Genomic DNA, 17,771 nt, shown 5'->3' on the forward strand with positions numbered 1-17,771 from the left:
TCTATGTATCCTTCCTTTAAGCCTCTCATGTAACCATCCATCCATCCATCTCTTCATGCTTCCATCCTTCCTTTACCATTCTGTCTGTTCTCCCTTTTATCATTACTCGTTCATCCATCCACCTATCCTTCCTCAATTCCAGCCAATGTTCCAGCCTTTTCCCAGTCAAACATTTTTGTCATCCATACATCATTTCACTCTCCTTTTATCAATTCAATCATTCATCCAAACTCCCATACATCCACACATTAGTCCAACCTTTCATCATCCCAGCCACTCTTTCTTCCTTCTACCCATTCAATGTGATACATTTCATCCATCAGTCCTTTCACCCCTGCATTAATCTTTTCATGCTTTTGGCCCTTTCTTCTTGGCACAGTTTTGTTCTTGTTTTCATATGTTCTTCGTTTCACTCTTCCTTTCAACCCAAACTCTCACACTCTCAGTAGCCAGTGTATTGTGGTCATTATGTTATGTTATGTTAGTTGGTATTTATAAAGTGTGCGGCTACTCCTAGGAGTGTCCCGGCACTAAGTAAAAACTGCGTAACACCAACGGAGAGCACCCAAGCAGAAGCGGGCCAGGATCTAATGTTGCAAAAGCCATGTTTTTAATATTTTGCTGAGGGTGAGGAGGTCCTGCACCTGTCTAAGAGAAAAAGGTAGGCTATTCCACAGGCGAGAGGCCACCACTTGAAAAGACCTGCCCCCTACCCGGGAAAGCAGGACCATAGGAGTAGAGGTCAGAAGTTGAGCAGAGGACCAAGGTTCGTTGTGGTGTATAGTGCCGAAACCTTTCCCTGAGGTAAGGGTCTACTATATTATGAAAGGCTTTAAAGACCAAAACTAACGCTTTGAAATGAATCCTCTTCCGAACCGGAAGCCAGTGTAAGGAAAACAGAAGATGGGTCCATCATGTCCTAGGTCCTGCCAGAAAAATGGCTCTGGCCGCCACATTCTGGACCACCTGCAATCGGCCAAGTAGATAATTCGGGAGTCCCAAGTACAGGAAATTTACATAATCCAGTCTCGAAGCCACCAAGGCCTGGACTACCGTTTTCTGTGAGAGACTGGGAGGTTGGGAAGAAAGTTCCTCAGCATTCTCAATACCCCAAAACAGGTCCCGGCCACCGATTGGATCTGAACCTTCATAGAGAGGGCAGCGTCCAATTTGAACCCAAGATTTTTCACAATGGTGACTGAAGATGTAAGGGGAGACATGTCATGCGGCCACCATTTGTGCCATGCTTCACAGGGATGGGAGTCGAAGAAGATGATCTCTGACTTTTCAGAGTTGCACTTCAGTTGGTTTTGTCTAAGCCAAGAGAATACGTCTGAGAGACAGGTGTTGATCACATTGCCTTTGAACTCAGCGCCCTTCTCGCAAGAGAACAACAACAGCGTGTGTTCTGCATACAACACTATTTTGGCACCGTATTCTTGGCGAGGAGTGCAAGAGGGGCCATAAAGAGCATTGGGCTCAAGATTGAACCCTGTGGGTCCCCGACATTCATGGGAGGGATTATAGCTGAGAAAGGAGGGGGACCAGATAGTTTGTAGACGGTTGTTTAAAAAAGAGGTGAACCATCTAAGTACCGTGCCTCCGATACCACCCTCTTGAGTCTTTGCAGTAGTCTGTTGTTGGGCACGGTATCGAAGGTCGCGGAAAGGTCCAGCAACACCAAGACCGCTTTGCCCCCTCTGTCAAGTGTAGCTTTTATAGTTTCAGCGGCTTCTAATAGAGCCGTTTCCGTGCTGAAATTAGCTCTGAAGCCCGACTGACTCGGGTGCAGAAGATGGTTGGCCTCCACGTAATCCGTGGTGACTATGCTGACATATTTCTCCAAAACCTTGGAGAAAAAAGGCAGCAAGGATATAGGCCTATAGTTACCGGCGACCAATGGGTCTGCCGTGGGTTTCTTTAAAAGCGGGAGGAATTTTGCATGTTTCCAGCTTTGCAGCATATGCCCCTCACGCAGGGCGGTGTTAAAGATCAAATTGACAGCAGTGTTTATCACCTCTGCAATAGATGCCAGTACTTTAGCTGGACAGGGATCAGATGGTAAGCCGGACTTAAGGGCCTTCATTAGTTCAAGGGATTTCTCCAATGTGATGGCAGGAAACTGCGTGAGGGAGAGATCGGTATTACGGCTAGCATCAGGGGGCAGACCAGTGGCTGCTTCTAGGTCTGGCAACTGAGCTTCAAAAGAATCCTGAATGATTTTAATTTTAGCGTGGAAAAAATGGCCAACAGGTTGGTCCAATCCCTAGTGGGAACAAACGGGCTGCTGATTGCTGTAGGTGATGACATTTTTTTTTACAATATTAAAAGTTTCTTTCCATCGCAAACTTTCCTATAGTGATCTTTCGAGGTCCGTTTATAAGTGGATTTGTCAATGGGTTTGTAATTAGTCCACCACTCTCTTTCAAGGCGTTTGCACGCACTTTTGCTTTTTCTAAGAGCCTCCGTGAACCAAGGGGCTGAGGCTTTGTTGGTTTTAGCTTCCCTCATGGTGGGAGAGGCACGTTCTAAGGCACGAAGTTGAAGCCAATACTCTAAGGAGAGCACATCCCTCTCAAGGTTCCCACTATGGGGCATAGGTGGAAGACTAAGTGCGCTCGGCAAAGCCTCTGGGGAGATCAGATGGAAGGGCCTAAAACTGCTAGCCCGGGCTTTACCATGTGGTTGGGACCTGTCTAACTCCCTACATACTCTATCAAACAATGGTCCGACCAGGCCAAAGGGAGGGGCGCATCCATTTCAATCCGGTTAGATGAAAAAATCTGGTCCAACGTATGCCCCTTTTCATGAGTGGGGAGGCAGACATATGGGGTCAGATTAAGTATGTCAAGAGATTCGCACAGCCTCATAGACTCCGGTTCCGAGAGGTTATCCATATGGATATTGAAATCTCCAAGGACCAGGCAGTGACTATATTTGGCAGCCATAGGGGAGATAGCATGGCTGATAGACTCCAGGAACTTTCCTGCCGGCCCCGGTGGGCGGTAGATTATTACACCCGCTATGGACTGATGGGCCGAGATGGTTAGAAGGAACCCCATGCTCTCTGCCCCCCTATCTCCATAATCGGTAGTGAAGCGCAGCTGAAGGAACTCCTAAAGATTAAGGCCACACCCCCTCCCTCGGGTCGGTCCTTCCTTAGGATCTGATAAGCCAGGGTAATCGCACAGGCGATAGTGGGGTTGGAGGCTTCAGTTAGCCAAGTTTTGGTTAAGAACACCATATCAGGAGTTGAGTCAACTAGCAGGTCATGGAGTTGAAGCTCATGTTTTTTTACTGAGCGGGTATTGAGTAGGAAAGCCTTCAAATGATTGCCTACACCGCCCCTCTGGTCTAAGTGTGTGCCAGTGTTAGAGTTCTCGTAGCGTTCCCCTAGATTGGGAGATGCCACCCAGTTACAGTATATACATACGAGACAATCATCGCCCATCTGAATAGGGAGGTGGGGGCTGCAGCTCCTACACCTACCGATGTTAAGAAGGCTGTCTCTGCAATACGTGATGTGATTTGGCTATTTTGATAGTGGACCGGAAGCATTTCAGGCACCGGCCGCCTACGGGACGCTGACGGGTGCAGATGGGCTTGCTTTGGGCGCACCAGTGGCGTGCCCGCTGCGCGCGCTCGTGCAGCGTCCGTTTTAAAGTCCCAGAGTGAAAAACAACTAGACCGCACCGTCTAGGAAAAATGGCGGTGTCGGTACGAAAGCCTCCCAAATTCAGGGTTCGATTCCCCCTCCCTCTCCTACACACAATATCAGAGGTTGTAAAATCCATTTTTAAAAATACACTCCATATTCAACAGTACAATCAATATTTTAAAAAGCAGTTAAAAGAAGATTCGGGTTTTGTGCAAAATATGCAGGAGTAGCAGCTAGTTCAGCAGAGGGACATGCAGGTCTGCTGTGTTACGGGGTCTGTTTAAGGAAGAAAGTGGGCCCCGGCTGTCATTTGAATAATAAAATACAGCAATAAATAGGGTTGAGTGGGTCTTTCAGGCCTCTTGTCTCAGGTGTCACTGTACCTGCTGCACAAATTGAAGCTTCGCCCCTGCGCATGTTGTCTTCTCTCCCCCTTTGAACCTCCTTTACTGTGACTGGCTTCCATTCGTTATGATTTTTCCTTTCTTAATGTCTTTTTAAATCCTTTGTCTGCAGAGCTGCAGAAAGAACAGGCTCATCAATAAAATGAGTGTCAACATTACCCTCGCTTAAGCTGTGAAAGCTGGGGGGGGGCATTGGAGGGGGAGGATGGCGCCCCTGTTTGGGTGAAGCGTGGAACCAGATACTACACAGTACAGATGAATAAAGAGCAGGATTACCATCCGCGTAGCACATCAGCCATCTTACCTGAGCACCTGAAGGGTCTGGAAGAGTGAATCACAGAACAGGAGATTCAATGTACTAAAAGCAACTTTGCGACTTATAAAGTGCTGGGCTTAGCTGGCCTCCCAGTAGAATTCTACAGCGCCTATATGGAGCTGTTGGTCCCCAGTTTAGCTGAATTGTAGAACGCTGCGCGACATGAGGAAACACTAGCTCTTTCTTTGATGTAATCCCACTTGGTTTCCATTCCCAGGCCCAGTCGGGATCTCTTAGACATGTCCTCTTGTAGGCTTCTAGCCATTCTGACCAGCGACTACAAGAGCCTGAGTAAAATCTTGGCGGACAGATTATTTGAAATGATGCCAGATTTGATCCACTTTGATCAATATGGTATTATTCCTGGTAGATCCATGTCCCTCAACATTCGTCGGCTCCACAGACTACTAGGAGAGCTGCCATCTCAATGGCCCTTTGCTGCTTGTCTGGTCCTGGATCTGGAAAAAGCCTTTGACATGATAAATTAGGTTTACATGTTTGTTGTACTGCAGAGGGCTGGATTAGGCAGCAAGATGAGACATATGATTAAATTAGTATAAACCCACCCATCTGTCAGAGTTAGAATTGACCAACATACTTCCACACCCATTTCTCTTAGGAGGGGTATACAGCAGGGTTGTTCGCTTTCACCCCTGTTATTCAGGTTAGCTAGTCCTGCGTCTTTGGCAGTTAGCTCGTGATTGGGGCATCCCCCTGCATAATGAAACCCATGCAGGGTCCTTGTACGCCAACAATGTTTTAGTCTAGTTCATAGACATTCGCCGGGGCACGTCGACTGTGGCGCAAGTAGTGAGTGACTTCAAAAAAGCATCGGGTCAACTGGTCGAAATCCTGCCGATTCCTCTTCAGCCCTGATTGGCTCGTACATCACATAGTGTCACGGATGAGCATCTGTCTTTACATTTCTGTTACCTTGATATCATTATAAACCATACTAATGAAGACCTGCTGGATGGTAATTTAAGCAGAGCAGTATACCCGCTCAGATCCCACGTCATGTTTTGGAGGTCTCTTCCCCTGACAGTTCAGGGTCCAGTATTTCTTACAAAGATGATAATGCTACCACAGTTATTAAATATTTCTCCACTCTCCATGAATGCCATGATGCGTGATTGTTTCATTTGTAAACAATCCCAACAGTAGGGGAAGAAGAACATGCCCCAATTAACTACATACAGTAGCCACAGTACAGACATGATCAACATGTAACGGGCGCAATGAATGTGTAGAGTTACCATAGCCAAACGCCAGGACCACATTGCATCTCGATAAAAGTGATAACAATGGCCTTGATACGTGCAGATCTACTCATGTGGGATGGACCCTGCTTGCAAGTCATATAAGGTGTCGTCCTTGGTGGCTGAAGGGGGTGTCCAGCACCCATCAGAGCCTGATCCCTCCTCAAGGGGCAAGGCCCCCCGCGTGGGATCTTCGTCTGTTCGCACTTCCCTCATTTGCTGCTCGTGATGGGTGCTTTAATACGAAGGAGTGGAAGACGAAGGGTTGCCTTAGCGAAACTGAAACTTTCCACTGACCAAGGGGGCTTAGGCGGGAGCCACTGGGAGACTAGACAGATAAAGTAGGATTCAGGAAATCTTTTTACCCAGATCTCTCTTGTTGAGAAACTCAAGTAAGCTGTTGCGCATCGCTCACAATATCTTTCACAGAGCTCAACATTTCTCTCCCGATATATACAGTATCTGCACCTTAGGGAGGGGTGTTACATAGACAACAGCTGAGATCTGGGAGCATTCGGGGAGTGCTTGTGGGGGTTAGTTATTCCAAGACATTGCTTTGATCCCATTTGACACCCCCGATGAAGCTGTTTGGCCGGCCGGCGGGCGGGCCAATATCTTACAAATAAGCGCCTTATTGTGGTGATCGGTTCCTTACAGGGAATCCAGCAGATTGTTGCCTATCTTTTGCACCCACAAAAGGTGGGCCTTGCCCACACCTCCATTTGTGTGCACCTGACAGCAGTTGTGGCCTAAATGCAGACCATGTAAAATATTATGGGGCAGCCCTGTATTCATGGGAACCTGGGAAGTAACATAGAAGAAAGGAGACAGCGGTCCTCTTGGAGGAAGAGTAAGCCTATACTTCCAAGGCTGAATGTACATACAGAAACTACAACCTCTTTGAAGATGGATTCTGTTTGAAAAATACAAATGGATTTAATTACTATTGACATTTATCATTCTTATAACAAGCATTGCATTCCAACAAAAAGGTGCTCCAATAAGAATGGCTCAGTGAAAAGTGAATTGTGATGAATGTAACAAAAAGTGCGCTTGTACTATCTACAAACATATGTACAATCAGGGCTCGAAAAATCACAAAATTGTTACTTGACCTGCAGGTCTAGTAACTTAAAAAATCTACTCGACCTAACTATAATGCACTTGACCTCTGTGAGCAAATGTGACAAGTTAACAAGATGTAAAGGCATTTTTATTGCTCATTCACTTTCACCGACTGATATACCAAACAATTTTTTAACATGACTTAAATTGAAAGTACATTATAGATATGGAGATAATTGTTTGCAATCCGCTGGTAGAATGTCAACGTTTCGACTATTTTAAACTTATTTGGGGTAGGGTCATCTTCAGGACTAAAAGAAGCAGCTCCTCCAAATTCTTGTCACATTGATCACCTTTCACCGCACTATTCTTATTGGAGCACCTTTTGTAGGAATACAATGTCTGAAGGCGTATACTTCCTCCGAAGGGACCACTGTCTTCTTTGTTTTAAATGTAGAACAGACAAAACATCTTCGTTCAGGACACCAATGGTCAAGACCTTTATAGTGGGACACAAGAGGGTCATAAACCCCCCGAGTACCTCCAGCGTGGAACCACAACATAGTCCTCACCAGACATATGGGCTCACCGTTTAAACCTATTGTAATAATGAAGGATGTCTCGTAGACAGGCCGCTTAGAACAAGTCGTAGGTTTATTCAACAAGTTATAAAGGTCATATAAAAGCTCATTAGATCTCTTGTAGAGCCTCTGTTAAGTCCCCATGAGAGCCCCACCAGGAGCAGCCTCCCTGCTGCTCAGCCCCATCTCTTCCAACTGCCAACTCCCCAGTCCCTCACACCCAACATTCTAAGTGACATCACTCATGGCTGAGCAGCAAGGGACAGAATAGTAATAAGGAAGATGCACACAACACAACAGGTTATAACACATCTCCCTTCCTTACAAAAACAAAGCATAAAGATACAAATGCATAAAATCAAGATAACACCAAAATACCATTGCATACATTAACAGAAAATTCATTATGCAAGTAAACATACAACAGAACAGAAAATACTTGCAAGAAAATCCATAACAAACCCCATCCCCTCCCTAGGGAAATAATTAGATGGCAAACACCACCAACCAACGAACAGCAATGGGGTAAACACACCACCCCATAGGGGAAAACACCTCCCATAAACTCGGAAATAGGGAAAATAAACTTCCCTATGATACAAATTACAGAAATAGGGCAACAACTACACCCTATAGGGGAAAAACACCTCCCTTAGACACAGAAATAGGGAAAATAGACCTCCCTATGATACAAATTACAGAAATAGGGGAACAACGTCACCCTATAGGGGAAAAACACCTCCCTTAAACTCAGAAATAGGGGAACAACGTCACCCTTTAGGGGAAAAACACCTCCCTTAAACTCAGAAATAGGGGAACAACGTCACCCTATAGGGGAAAAAACACCTCCCAAAGACTCTGCGAACACTGTAATAGGGAAAAAACTTTCCCTATGATACTCCAAAATTTCAAATACTGTAATAGGGGAATAAACACCTCCCTATAGGGGAAAAACACCTCCCAAAACATACTGAACACATTGTAATAGGAAAAAAACAACATCATCCTATAGGGGCAATACCTCCCAAAAAAAAAAAAAAAAAAACTCAACTACAGAAATGGCATTAGTAGTTTAGAACTTAGTAATTCCAGCACAAGCAAAACTGTGGCATCATATAACATTACTACACAATCTACTTAAACAAGGATACTCTATTACAATTGAATCCACAGCTGCTTCTATGTGAGCACAAGAACAGTCTTACCGTAGAGCTGTTGCAAAATGTCCCATAAATATCTGAACTTGGACCCAGATGTCACCCTGCATTAAAGCAATCACACTGAGCAATTACCCTTGCTCTTACAAAGTCTTACAGCCCGTAGAGCGTGAAGGATGACTACATCAAACAAAACTAGATCTTGAAAAAAAACGAATACACGAGGATCCCACGACGTGAAGAAAGTACATTTCCACGGTTGCACGATGAAAGACAAGAGCTTTACCACGAACTGTAAAATGTAATACTGCTCGAAAAAAAAAAAATATCCAAAATCTTTTCCTGCACCGAGAAGACGATGCGTGATTGGCAAAGTATGAGCATTTTCAGCTTGTACAATGTATAGTACCAGGATAGTGTATGTACATTAGTAACTAGCTTATGCATCAGCAATCTCCTGCAAGTCATATACGAGTTTTCTTTCAAGATCGAATACTTTAGACACAAATCTGCTTTCTAGTTCGATGTAGTTAGCTCTGAGAAACATGTTCCGTCAGTTTCACGAATGTAAACTCAAAATGGCGCCACGCCCATCACGTCGTGCCGGAAGGCTCACAGCACAACCAAACTGGAATACGTTCATAAGCAGCCAAAGAGCTCCGTACTGCAATTGACGTCACTCAAGAACCTACAGGAGCCACGCGCCACACAAAGACTAAGGTAAGAGACACTCGCCGATACTTCTAAATTTGAACTTGAGGTAAACGGTTAAACCGCCCAAAGTTGCTAGACCTCAAATGTGCCCAGGGTCACACAATTTGTTGCTGTAAATACCTCAAAGGCATGGCAGTGTCAAACCGCAATACAACACTCACACCAGCAGTGCTGATTTACTTCACAACGCGTCGCTCCCTTTCCACTGGAGCACCGAGGTTCACAATGTCAGCATTGTCACCTCAGCAGCCTCTTAGAATAAATAATAAACCACCGGACAAGGTTGCATTTGAACGAAGAAGACGTACGCCTCACAAGGGTGCACCTCCGTGTTCATGTCTCCGTGTCCTATGTCACATCACATAGCAGGAATCACTGCACAAGAGCCGCAGGCACTCGCAGCGGGAGAATGACATCCAACTCTTCAACTCTTGTGACACATCGATTTTTACGCTGCCGATTTTCACGCTAGTTCTCAGCCTTGTCTCAGATTAAAGCTGTCAAACACCCCATCAATCCTCAGGGTTCTCGTAGGCAGGCAACAGGAACTAGCATTTAAACAGTAGGGCGACCGATGGAGTGGTCACTGGTGGGGCTCTTAAATGTCCCATCCTCGTCGCCAGTGTAATAATGAAGGATGTCTCGTAGACAGGCCGCTTAGAACAAGTCGTAGGTTTATTCAACAAGTTCTAAAGGTCATATAAAAGCTCATTAGATCTCTTGTAGAGCCTCTGTTAAGTCCCCATGAGAGCCCCACCAGGAGCAGCCTCCCTGCTGCTCAGCCCCATCTCTTCCAACTGCCAACTCCCCAGTCCCTCACACCCAACATTCTAAGTGACATCACTCATGGCTGAGCAGCAAGGGACAGAATAGTAATAAGGAAGATGCACACAACACAACAGGTTATAACACATATGCATTCATTTCCTCTGCAGTTCCTCTCCTGGATGGTAGACTTCCTTGCAGCTATCGCCTCTCTTAAGCCCAGCAGCAACCTGCAAGCGCTTATGGTGCAGGTAATGTTATGAAGGTCTGCGGGGATAGGGTCGTTCTTAAAAGTAATTCTTAAGTTCCTGCTTAAGGTGGTGTCACCCATCCACCTTTACCGAACCACAAAACTCCTGGTCTTCTTGCCACAGCCAGATTCCGTTGCAGAAAGAGCGCTGCATATTTTGGATGTTAAGAGGTCTGTTTTGTACATTGACAGGATCAAATCAGCTTTTTGTTTCCTTTGAAAAACCTCACAAATGTCAAGGTGGGTTGTCAAATGCATTCAAATGGGCTGCTTCAAGGCAACGGGGGTCCTGCATGCCCCTCTATGGAGCCCTCTACTCGCAGGAAGGGGGCTCCTGTCATTATCTGAGACATTATTGCATCCATGGCCATCAGGGATCACCTCATACCACGATGGCAAGACCAAACAAACCATGTGTACAAGTGCAGGATCTAGGACATGACGTACATTAAAAAATATATATATTTTCCACCCTTAACAGTTATTGTCTTGTGGCCCGAGCTCTAATTTATTAATAACCACCAGATCTGAAATTACAAAACCATTTAAGTAAAGACTTAGATGGGCAACCAAAGCCTTTAGTGGGGAACTGTGGGAAAAGACAGAGTGAGGGCAGGAAACATGGGGACTGGAACAAAGGATCATACCCTTCTCTCTGCATGGTTCACTAGGCAACCAGGCACACGATTCAAGTGTAAATATATGCTGCACTGATAAATTCTGCTGAAAAATAGACACACAGCGCCATCATGTGGTGTAATCCCATAAATATGTTCCAGTGTTTGGAAATAACTGCTGGTGCTGAGCACCGGCAGGCAGTGGTACAAATTAAGCACTGTGTGTTAGCAAAATATAACAGCCTATGCCTGCAAAAGGTCATCAGATTCGAGCTTGGCCAGGTAAACTCCAGCTGACCTGGGATACATAGAGAGCCGAAGAGCACATAGAGACCACCTGCTACACACTCTATAGTCACCTGGGTTAGGATGGAAAGTGGCAAGACCCACATAGTTAATAGAATATCTCTATTAGGATAACCCCCTCTCCACTCTCGAGCACCGACCAACATCATTCAGTCATTTGGACAGAAATGCCACTATTGATTAAACCCATACGATGAATTAAAGCCAGTAACCTAAAGCTATATAGATAACATAACGTGCATTTGTAAAGCGCACGTTCACCCATAGGCATCCTGGCGCTGAGTAACATATGTTTATTGTTAGCCAACTCAATGGTACTCATTTTATCGACCTCAGGAGGATGAAAGGCTGAACCTGTGACCATGAGGTTGAACACAGGCCCCTGCAGTTTACGCATTAGTCCACTGAGCCACCAGACCCGGTTTCATCAAGCGGCCCAGGTATAAGCAAAGACTGCCCTGTGCAAATACCTAGTAGCAAACAGTGTATTTGTTCTCCCTAGACACAGTTGGGGTGCTATAGATTATCTGAACTGGTGCTGTGTTAAGGCATATGCAAGCAGCTTCCTTAGAACGCTGGGTGCAAACAACACAGCTGGGCCCATGATTATAAAACATGGTCTCAAACGGGATTGTGTCCCATGTGAGAAAATGTCATTTTTCCTGGGGCTCCATAACTCCTTGTCCTGGAACTGGAGAGGTTTTCTGTACACCTGAGATAAGTGGGGGTCCCTCCAGAGTGGCCCTCCTGCATGGCACAGCAGTACACTTCACACAGCGTCATGGCACAATGTTGATTGAAAATAATTACCAATCATGCCTCTCCTCTGTCCTCAGGTCACTCTCGTCCATCCGCAGAGAGCTGGTTCCATATCTGGTTCGGAAGCAGTTCTCCTCGGCTGCTTCATCACGAGCAAACCAAGAGAACAAGGAGCAGGAGGCCAAGAATAAGGAGCAGAAGCCTCTGGGTGAGTCCACATCTCTCAACTTCTCCTCTGCGCCTGCCTGAGGTGCCTTGTGCAGAGACGGCCCTGTGTGAGGTGCCTTGTGCAGAGACGGCCCTGTGTGAGGTGCCTTGTGCAGAGACGGCCCTGTGTGAGGTGCCTTGTGCAGAGACAGCCCTTCATGAGGTGCCTTGTACAGAGACAGCCCTGCCTGAGGTGCCTTGTTCTGAGACAGCCCTGCGTGAAGTGCCTCGTGCAGAGACAGCCCTGTGTGAGGTGCCTTGTGCAGAGACAGCCCTGTGTGAGGTGCCTTGTGCAGAGACAGCCCTGTGTGAGGTACCTTGTGCAGAGACAGCCCTGCATGAGGTGCCTTGTACAGAGACAGCCCTGCCTGAGGTGCCTTGCGCAGAGACGGCCCTATGTGAGGTGCCTTGCGCAGAGACGGCCCTGTGTGAGGTGCCTTGCTCAGAGACGGCCCTGTGTGAGGTGCCTTGCTCAGAGACGGCCCTGTGTGAGGTGCCTTGCTCAGAGACGGCCCTGTGTGAGGTGCCTTGCTCAGAGACGGCCCTGTGTGAGATGCCTTGTGCAGAGACAGCCCTGTGTGAGGTGCCTTGTGCAGAGACAGCCCTGTGTGAGGTGCCTTGTGCAGAGACAGCCCTGTGTGAGGTGCCTGGTGCAGAGGCAGCCCTGGCTGAGGTGCCTGGTGCAGAGGCAGCCCTGGGTGAGGTGCATTGTGCAGACAGCCCTGTGTGAGGTGCCTTCTTCTGCCTTGTACTGAGACAGCCCTGCGTAAGGTGCCTTGTGCAGACAGCCCTGCGTGAGGTGCCTTGTGCAGAGACAGCCCTGTGTTAGGTGCCTTGTGCAGAGACAGCCCTGTGTGAGGTGCCTTGTGCAGAGACAGCCCTGTGTGAGGTGCCTTTTGCAGAGACAGCCCTGTGTGAGGTGCCTTGTGCGGAGACAGCCATGTGTGAGGTGCTTTGTGCAGAGACAGCCCATGGGAAGATGCCTTGTGCAGAGACCGCTCTTTGGGAGGTAACTAATGCGGAGACACCCCTGGGTGAGGTGCCTTTTGCAGAGACAGCCCTGTGTGAGTTACCCTGTGCAGACACAGCTCTTTGGGAGGTACCTTGTGCAGAGACAGCCCTGTGTGAGTTACCCTGTGCAGAGACAGCTCTTTGGGAGGTACCTTGTGCAGAGACAGCCCTGGTTGAGATATATTGTACAGAGACAACTCTAGGTGTGAGGTACCATGTGTACAACACAGACAACCCCCGTAGAGATACCCTGTGGATAAGGTGGGTATGTTATCATTTAGGAAAAGCCCTGAATGGGGTCTGTAGAACAACAGTCATGGTTCAGGTATTCTGTACAGGGACAGTTCTGGTTGAGTTAACCTTTACAGATACTGCCATGTGTAGTCCTAGAGGTAGGCAAATCAACAAATAACAGGGAGGGCCAAGCCAATGGTCTTGACTCTAAGAGCCTGTGCATGAGCCGAGCCCTAAAAATAGCTGGCATGTAAATCATCAACAAACATCATGTAAAAATGTGATAAAGTGTCTTCAAAATTCAAAAAAGTGTATTTCTTTAACATCCAGAAGCATTTCCCCTTAGTACATCACATTAAATAACTGTTTTAAGAGATATTTATTAAAAGTGCAAATTTTTAAACATGAACTTAGAAACATGTATGCCCCCTACCCTGATGACAATGTCATTAGTGAACTAAGAGTCAAGCCAGCTGTTCTGTGTCCTAGATTCTAATTATTGAGAGAGCAACAGTATAGCGTGTTAAACAGGAGTGGCTGTACCACTACATTCACATATTTGAAGGTGCTATCATATGTGATAACAAAGGAAAAGGAGGCTCGGGTGAAATAAAATATTTGCCTAGGATCACACAATTTGGTAAAAGGGGAAAGACAGCATTGATCACGTTTTCTGGTTTCACATTATGCAATCCAGCCACTAGTTGGCTTTTTCTTTCCCTCCTTTTTAACATCAAAGGTTTATGCTTAATTTTTAGGTCTCGCCTAGCATTGCAGCGCGCATGCGTTGCTCGCTCTGCAAGAGCTAATGTGATCGGGAGATTTCAGAAGGGGACTTGAAGCCCCGCCCATCATTTTCATTGGGTCGCGTCAGCGTTAATGCTTAACTCTGGCTTCCCATTGAAAATGATGCTTCTTAGTTACCGCCCTGTCTCCCTTTTGGACGGCCCATCCAGACTGGGTCGTCAGTTTCACGGCTGTCGTGAAGGAATTTCTAATCTAAAGGGGGCGTGTTAGATAAACCAGCCGTGAAGCAAAGGATCCAGTCCGGATGGGCAGTCAGAAAAGAAGACAGGGCGGTAGCGTTTCTGTTACTCGGTCTCTCTCTTGCACCCGTTTTTCCTTTCATTGTGCATTTGCTTGTTCTACAAAAATTCACAAATACAAGCCGATTTCAGAGTCATATGTGGGAAATGTCTACAATCTCTGTGTTTGTGTGATGATGTAAAATGAATGTAATTACTGTTCTGAACACTAGGCTGGTTTCATCTAGCTATGAAATGCCCCTATAGACACGAGAGTATCGAGAGGGCAGGTTCTACAGCACTAGTGCAGCCGCCCTTGAAGCATCACGGAAATCAGCGGTTATTAAAAACTACACAAAACATTGGTTGAATTGGTGTGTACATCAGGAAGTTATGTGAAAACTTGGGCCCTTGTGCTCCTCGCAAGGGATGCACGGTGGCTGCTCCGGTTTTACTCCCTTACCCCTCCCCCTCCCCTCAGGCTGCAGACGGTCACACCTCACACATTCCTCACAACAGGGTTTCGGTGATACAAGCTCACTCTGCTCTTTGCTAAACACGATCTCCTCAGGCACTTAGCGAACTATACTGCAGTTCAAATTGGGTAACATTTATTTGCATCCCTAGCATAGATTGTCATTTAAGAGGTGCCAACACCGGTTTACACGTTCTCGTTAATAACTTACAAATAATTAATGATTCCGTTTTGATTCTCGAGCTCTATCTGTAACAACTTTTATTGTTTGCTTATCCCTTTGCACATAGAATCAACACTGCACCCTGTAAACTTTCAGCGCCATAAGAGATGCTCCTTAAAGCCTTGATGAATTTCTGTTGAAGTTTGATTAGCTGCAGTGGCACTCAAATAAAACAAGCATTTTCATTAAAGTGAAAGCGAGGCATCCTGCTGAGGTGCCGTCTCGCGCAGGCCACCATGTCCCCCTAGTGTCCGATCCATAATACGACAGACTCTCACGATTACAGCTCACAAGCGCTGCTGCACTGAACATGCTGCTGGAAGGATGCCTGGCAACCCGTCATTCACCCACTCTTTCACGGGGAACATTCGCATACGTAAACAAACACATGCCTTCCTTCGCTAGCCACAGTGGGTGTAATTGTATTTTAATTGATGGCATCGACGTACCTCTCGCTGTTTTCTATGTTAACCACATTTGATACAGTGCAAAACGAATTAGCCCCGTAGGGATATCTCTACGAGTCTACAGTCGACTTGTGCCACAGAACTGCCAAGTGTAAACGACCTGCCGCTTCGAGCACACTAGCCAGAATTATCTCGGTACAGGTAAAGACTGCCTGTCCGGATAGGGCAGTGGAGGCAGGGTGGGTGAAAAGCTCAAGTAACATAACTGAGCAGTGCCCTCTGACACAAGTTGGCATTGTCCTCCTTAGTGCCACTCATCGCCCAAAGTGCAGTGTTCACCCCCTCCTGCCCCTCGCAAAAGAAACCAGAAGTGCGGGCTCTGAAACTGTGCGCAGCGCACGAGAGCAGCCCCCCTCCAGCAGGTCAGGCCTTTTTTGCAGACATCCATGCAGTCTCCAGGCATGTGCCCTCCACTCCCACTCTGCCGCCCTTGCCTGGCAGCACTTTGCGGTCACTGGCTATTCTCTGAAATCCCGGCACTGCCTTGTGATTTTTCTTGATTCCTCTGAGATCAGATATTTCTTTACTGTCAAGGCGCGGTTCAGACAGCACCCTCCAGGCACACTCTGTGCACACCAGGGGAAATGTCACTGACGTCAAATATGCGAAAGGCTGTGACGTGAGCTTTTACACATATATATCTCATAGTGTGCCAGCAAGGCAGTGTAATGATGGTGTGTCATGGGCTCACTGCCCCTTACTCACAAAAGTACTGACGGCTTTCCTGTAACATTCAGCACGCCATGCGAGCTTTCACTTTCCAAGCAGCCCGGGACAATGGTGGCCCCCTCGTTGAAATGCAATAGGTCTCGCATTTACAAGAGTTTGAGCTATTGGCATTGTAAATGACAATGCCTTTTATTTATGTGTTAATTATCGAAAGAGATAAATAAAAGGCAATGTCATTTACAATGCCAATAGCTTACACTCTCGCAAATGCGAGACCTATTGCATTGCAAATGCTTGTTAATTCTTGGCGCATGAGGGTAGAGTGTGGTTGGCAGGCAGAAGTCACATGAAAGCCTGGCTTTTTTTGGACTCAAGGATGCAAACGGACCTCGCGCTGAGCAAGAGCCAGGCCACTGGCATGACCCTTCGTTCGGCTCACCCACCTCTAGACAGCCCTGGGTGAGCTACCCTTTAGGGAGACAGCTCTTTTGTAGGTACCATGTAGAGGGACAGCCCTATTTAATGTCTTTTTTATGGAGACAGTCATGGGTAAGTTGTCTTCTGCCGTCTTGGATAAGTATCGTCCACAGGGACAGCCCTATGGGAGGTATATTTGACAGAGACAGTTGTGAATGGGGAATAACTTTTACACCGTTAGGCTTTTGTGAAGTATGCTCTACAGGTAAAGCCCTCTGTGAGGTGTCTTGTAGAGACGCAACCCTGGTTCAGATATCATGTCCGTAGACGCTCTGTGCGAGTATATTGTAGAGGAACATCTCTCTGCAGTACAGGGACAGCCATGGGTAAGGATTCAGCTACCCGAAAAGGCCTGGGTGCAGTGTCCTCTGCATTCACAGCAATGTGTGTGGTTCGTGTACAGGAACTGTTGCATTGCCAAGAACATTGGTCTTACCCAGAAGTTTTATTTCAACCCCCTAGGTAACAAAGGTATAACAGCCTGCTGTATGCTATGAAAGAAATGAAACCAGTGTCTCATGAACTCTCTCTCTCCCACAGCTTTCCTGAAACAGCTTTAATGTGGTGCACCCAGTGCTCCTACAGGAACACAGCTTGCCTTGCACTGACAGAGGCACCATCTTTTAGCTCTGGTGTACTGGAAGTAAAAACAAGAATCAAGAAAGTGTTAGTCGGCTTGGGTGTGTCGGACCAAAGGAACTACCACGAGTGCATGAGAAGGAGAATGGTGTGTTTGAGAGATTATAAGGGATTGAGCTGAGAGTTGAGCTACTTAGGGCAAGGGCCCTGTTCATCATGCACAGCGTCTTAAGCAAGATCTGTGCAGGCACTTACTCCCGCATGGAGCATGTCCAACTAGGATATAACAGAAGCCCTTCCAGGTAAAGTAAATAACAGGTGTTAGTCATAGAGTTCACATTGTAAAACGACTTCCTGTTGCATTGAACAGAGAATGCCCAATGCAATACTAATCCTGCTGCATTTGAGTCCAGGATGTGTAACACCCTTTCATTTGGTGTTTTGCAAGAAGGTCACAATACAATACAAAACCCCTTCCTATTGCATGTGTCAGAGAGTTCACGAAGTATACCTCATTGCTATTGCAATTTTCAGGGAGTTCATAAAACCCCAT

General features: G+C 46.6%; 1 protein-coding gene across 7 annotated transcripts in view; it reads left to right on the plus strand.

The window, feature by feature from the left end:
* Positions 1-17,771, plus strand: part of EIF2B3 (eukaryotic translation initiation factor 2B subunit gamma) — a 443,302-nt gene that overhangs the window by 314,585 nt on the left and 110,946 nt on the right. For all 7 annotated transcript variants that reach the window (XM_085602815.1, XM_085602814.1, XM_085602818.1 and 4 more), the window contains exon 7: positions 11,929-12,059. In XM_085602815.1, coding sequence (XP_085458941.1) covers positions 11,929-12,059 — 131 coding nt within the window. The remainder of the gene's footprint in view (positions 1-11,928; positions 12,060-17,771) is intronic.

This window comes from Triturus cristatus, chromosome 4_2 (assembly GCF_964204655.1).
Source record: "Triturus cristatus chromosome 4_2, aTriCri1.1, whole genome shotgun sequence".
Classification (NCBI taxonomy): Eukaryota; Metazoa; Chordata; class Amphibia; order Caudata; family Salamandridae; genus Triturus; species Triturus cristatus.